General features: G+C 41.7%; 1 protein-coding gene across 1 annotated transcript; it reads left to right on the top strand.

Annotated features, from left to right (window-relative positions):
- The first annotated feature begins 989 nt into the window (after nt 1-989).
- LOC129738674 (spaetzle-processing enzyme-like) lies at nt 990-2,346 on the top strand. Its single transcript, XM_055729930.1, has 3 exons — nt 990-1,147; nt 1,215-1,578; nt 1,646-2,346. The coding sequence occupies exons 1-3, from the start codon at nt 1,084-1,086 to the stop codon at nt 2,241-2,243; spliced, it is 1,026 nt and encodes a 341-aa protein (XP_055585905.1). The 5' UTR covers nt 990-1,083; the 3' UTR covers nt 2,244-2,346.
- Nucleotides 2,347-5,050: the final 2,704 nt, after the last annotated feature.

Raw genomic sequence — 5,050 nt, 5'->3', positions numbered from 1 at the left:
GGATTTTTCCGGGTTTTTAGACAAAAATACCTGGATTCGTCCAGTTCAAATATGTCTGGTAAATATTCTGGCAACCTTAAATGCTTAGAACTAAACGTGTTATTTACTCTTGTCTTATATAAAAAATGCTGCTAATTTGGAGAAAACAAAACACAAATAAAGCATCATATTTGAATGATTTGTTGTGTTGAACCAATAAATTTAAATTGAAGCTAAGGTTTTTCCAGTGTAAGTCAGTGAAATGTCATAAAAGTGTTACCAATTTAATTTTTACAGCCTTATCGGTAAATGAGGATTAAGTAGGATTTTTTCTATTTTTTTTAAAATCATAAATGGATGAGTAAAGATTTGAAAAAAAAAAATTACAGGAGTTGAATATAATCGAGGAGAGATTTTTTGAGAAGCATTTTCATCAAGCACGAACCAACTATTTTGAAGTGGAAATCTAAAGATGGTTGAATATACAACAAAACTTTTCTCAGAAAAAAGCGGGACATTTTGAGAAAAAAGCGGGACGGCGGGACATTCTCTAGAAAAGCGGGACATGTCCCACTTTTGCGGGACGGATGGCAACCCTCAGATAACCTGATAAGCCTCCGTTTTTTTTTCTGATTTTTGGAAATAAGCCAGATTTGCCCTGCTTTTTGTGAATATTATAGGAAATGGGTAGTACGGAAATATATTAAAGACACTGCATTGGTGGAGGTTAAAATGTTGATTGACGACCCCAAAAAAGGTCCTAAATTCGATCATGCCTTGTTGTGATAACAGAAAGGGTACATCATCCATGTCATTCATCGTTTCCTTAGCATGGAAAAGTAAATACCGGAGAAACTGGGCTTTTCGTCATGGCACAGTCGGCACAATCCCTTGCCTGCGGAAATGATCACTACTATCATCTATCGGTCTTCCCATATACATTTCTACCTCGAAGGCGGATTGACTTTGAGATAAGAAGTCTAGCTGAACCAGATTGTGCCACCGATAGATTGCAATAGATCACAAGAGAGCGGGGAAACCCGACACTGATCGTAAGTATAAATCATCGATCGACAATCGATCCGCTTATCAGTCCTGTGCAAAATGTGGCATCGAGGAGTTTTTCTGACGATCGGATTCGTTGCGGTAGCAGTTGTCCACAGCCAGAGTGAGCTGATTTTCAGAATTTTTTTTACAGCTAAAAGTGGTTTCTACTTTAATGTGATCAATTCTAGATCCCGTACCATGTAGCATAAAACCTCGGCTGCCCGGCCAGTGCGTTCCGGAGAACCAGTGCCCCCATGTGGCAATCAAGAGTGCTCAGGAACGTCAAGCTCTGAAGTGCAACCTGGGATCAGCTCAAGGAGTTTGCTGTCAACCGGATAAGGTTTTCGAGCTTGATTTTTCCCAATGTGGCTACGGTGGAGGCTATCGAGCAGGTTTGAGCATTGCGGAAGTCACTGAAGTGCCTTGGATAGCTATTTTGTTGTATCGGGATGCTAAAAGCAACAAGTTCGTTGAGGATCAGTGCCTTGGGGCGTTAATCAGCAATCAATACGTGCTGACAACGGCGCGCTGCTTGAACAACGGGAAAAAACTGTTAGTGTGATGCACTTTTCTTTCTCCCCGAAAGGAATGACATAAAGTTTTTTATTTTATTTCTCAGAGCGTCTGTTCGATTGGGAGAGTTGAAGAAAAGTACCTCGAAAGACTGCGGCAAGATCATAAAGGGAAGCTACGAATGTACCGAGACGATCGATGTGCCCGTAGAATCGACGGTCATCCACGAAGGACACCGATCCGGAAGTGACCTGGGTCTGATAAGGCTCACGCGAAAAGTCGAAAACTCCAAAGCTGTTCGCCCTATCTGTCTTCCGATCCAACAGAATCCGGACAAACCTTTCGGTTACAACTTCTTCGAGGTGGCCAGTTGGTACGGAAATTCGGACGATTTGCGCAAAGAACCTCTCGCTGGAATGGGAACAACCGAATGTCAATCGAAGGTACGCGGCCTGGGGATTTCCGTCGATAGCGAGAAACATCTGTGCACCCGGATAACCAATGGAAGGTGTGCCCTGACCGAATCGGGAACTCCGGTATATCAAATGGCCGACATGGGCCCGCACAACTTGCGCTGGGTACTGTACGGAATTGGCTCTCTGGATACTTCCAAATGCAGTGCCCGTGTCCCTACCGATGGTCCGCTTCTGTCCGCGAAGGTTGAACATTTTGTTCCGTGGATTTTGGAGAATATGAAGTCCTAAGCTTGACTAGGGCGGATTCGAAAAGATTTGTGTCTTTATAAACAAAACGACCGAAATTAAAAAAAATTAAATAAAATAAATTTAAAGGATTTCTTTTTATTAACTGTAATCTATATATGGCCGGCCTTCGACCAGACCTGAAACTGAGTGCCATTAGAAAATTTAAAAACAACAGAAACGAAATCTCGAGTTATTCGAACACGAATTATTAAAATGAATTCCTTGAATTGTAAACTATTGATTCTAGCTCATAAACATCAAAGATTTTGTTTCTAGATGAAAATATTTGCACATGAAGTTCAAGTGTCTCGAAAAAATGCTGATGGCGTTCAGTTCGGTCTGGTCGAATGCCGACCATATATAAAAATGAATGTTTGTCTGTCTGTCTGTTCCCTATAGACTCGTAAACCACTGAACCAATCAATGTGAAATTTGGTATGCAGGAGTTTTTGGGGTCGGAGATGGTAAAATACTTTCAGAGCGAGGGGGGGGGGGTCTCCCATACTAAATTAACAGAAATATGACAAATTTCAAACAATTTTCGGAAACTACGGAACCGATCAAAGTGAAATTTGATATGTAGCCGTTTTCGACACCAGGAATGGTTTTTATACTACTTTTTAACCTCTTCGAATCAAAAAAGAGGGGGCTCCAATACAAAATTAACAGAAATTTGACAATATTCGGACAATTTTTGGAAACTACTGAACTAATCAACGTGAAATTTGGTTTGTAGCCGTTTTCAAGACCAAGAATGTTTTTCGTACCGCTTTCAAACCTCTCCAAATCCGAAAAGAGGGGGCTCCCATACAAAATAAACAGAAATATGACAAATTTCAAACAATTTACCGAAATTACTGAACCGATCAAAGTGAAATTTGGTGTGTAGCCGTTTTCAAGACCGGGAATGGTTTTGAAAACACTTTCAAACTCTTCAAAAATTCAAAAGAAACATATTTACAAATTTTGACAAATTAAACAAACTTCGAAAGATTTTTGTGAAAAATTGATAAACGTAAGCTTTTTGACGTAATGACATGATTTAACGAATTGACAAATAAGTTTTAACAAAATTTGGTGATATATTGAAATGATAGACGCTTCTTTTTTTTAAATATGTTTTTATTCGTACCAATTCATCATTACATTTATATTACATTATTTCATTAAATTAGGTGATCAGTTCAATAATGAACTGTTCTGAGCCCTATAGTTTATTAATCTCTAAAAATTTATTTATTTGACTTAAATTTGCTGAGCGCAATCAAGTACCTATTTAATGCAGGAGAACATCCTGAAATGTCAATAATATTTTAAACTTAAAACTAAACACTATCCTAAAATTAAACTAATTATGAAGGAACGAATCTCTGCGATGGAAGACTGCATCGATTTGCCTCTGAAGTTGGAGATGATTTTGTTGGCCATCTCTTCGATCGATTCAATGCCCGCAATCCGATGAAGATCTTCGGTGCTGTGCCAAGGTGGAAGCCGCAAAATCATTTTCAGAACCTTGTTCTGAACCCTCTTTCATCTTTTCTCAGCGTGTGCCCAGTCCATCTCCACTTACGTTCCCGAATCTCGATTTCTAGCGCCTTTGATGACACCGGCGATGAAGTTCAACGTTTGAGATCCAGTTGCCAGGCCACCAAGCGCGGATGATGTTTCGCAGGCAGCGATTCACAAAAACTTGCAGTTTTCGCGTCGTCACCGCATATGTGCACCAAGTTTCACACCCGTACAGCAATACGGATTTGACGTTTGAGTTGAAGATTCGGATCTTAGTTCGTAGAGAGATCTGGCGTGACCGCCAGATGTTTCGGAGAATCGCGAACGCAAATCGGGCGTTTTCTGATCCGGGTTTCGATGTTCTTCTTGGTACCACCATCAGGCGTAATCTGGCTACCAACATACTGGAAGCACTCCACTGTCTCATCCTGTTGTCCAGCTACCACGAAATTGGAACGATTTTCTGTGTTGATTTCCATCGACTTGGTCTTTCCGACATTGATTTTGAGACCTGCTGCCTTGGAGCTTTCGGTGAGGTCGTCGAGTTTGCTCTGCATGTCTTGTTGTGTTTGGGCGAGCAAAACAATATCGTCTGCCAGGTCAAGGTCGTTCAGTTGCTCAATCGCTGAAGGATTCCACGGCAATCCTCGGTTTGGTCTACAGTCAATCGATCCAGTCAAGATCTCATCCATTACGATGAGAAAAAGCAGCGGTGACAAAATACATCCTTGTCTCACTCCAGCAGTTACCGGGATTGGTTCGGACAAGACACCGTCGTGCAAGACCTTGCACGAAAATGCCTCGAACTGTGCTTCGATGAGATGGACTAGTTTCTCTGGGACCCCTCGTCGTCTAAGAGCAGCCCAGATGTTTTCGTGGTTCAGTCGGTCAAATGCTTTTTCGAAATCAACGAACAACAGCAGAAGAGAGTCCTGGAATTCGTTGATTTGTTCCAGTATGATTCGTAGCGTTTTGATGTGGTCCACACATGATCGTCCGGGTCGGAATCCAGCTTGTTGCCGTCGGAGTGTAGCGTCGATTTTCTCCTGGATCCTGTTCAGGATCACTTTGCAGAGTACTTTGAGAGTTGTACCTACAGATCAAAGTTATGCCACGCCAGTTACCGCACTCTGTTAGGTCTCCTTTCTTCGGGACCTTTACGAGGATACCCTGCATCCAGTCGGCCGGGAATGTTGCAGTATCCCAAATGTCAGCGAAAAGACGGTGCAACATTTGTGCTGACAAGGCAGGGTCGGCTTTGAGCATTTCAGCAGGAATGCAATCGATTCCAGGCGCTT

The sequence above is a fragment of the Uranotaenia lowii genome, chromosome 1, assembly GCF_029784155.1.
Source record: "Uranotaenia lowii strain MFRU-FL chromosome 1, ASM2978415v1, whole genome shotgun sequence".
NCBI classification, from domain to species: Eukaryota; Metazoa; Arthropoda; class Insecta; order Diptera; family Culicidae; genus Uranotaenia; species Uranotaenia lowii.
The sequence above is the reverse complement of the archived record's forward strand: the minus strand, read 5'-3'. Positions and strand labels throughout refer to the sequence as shown.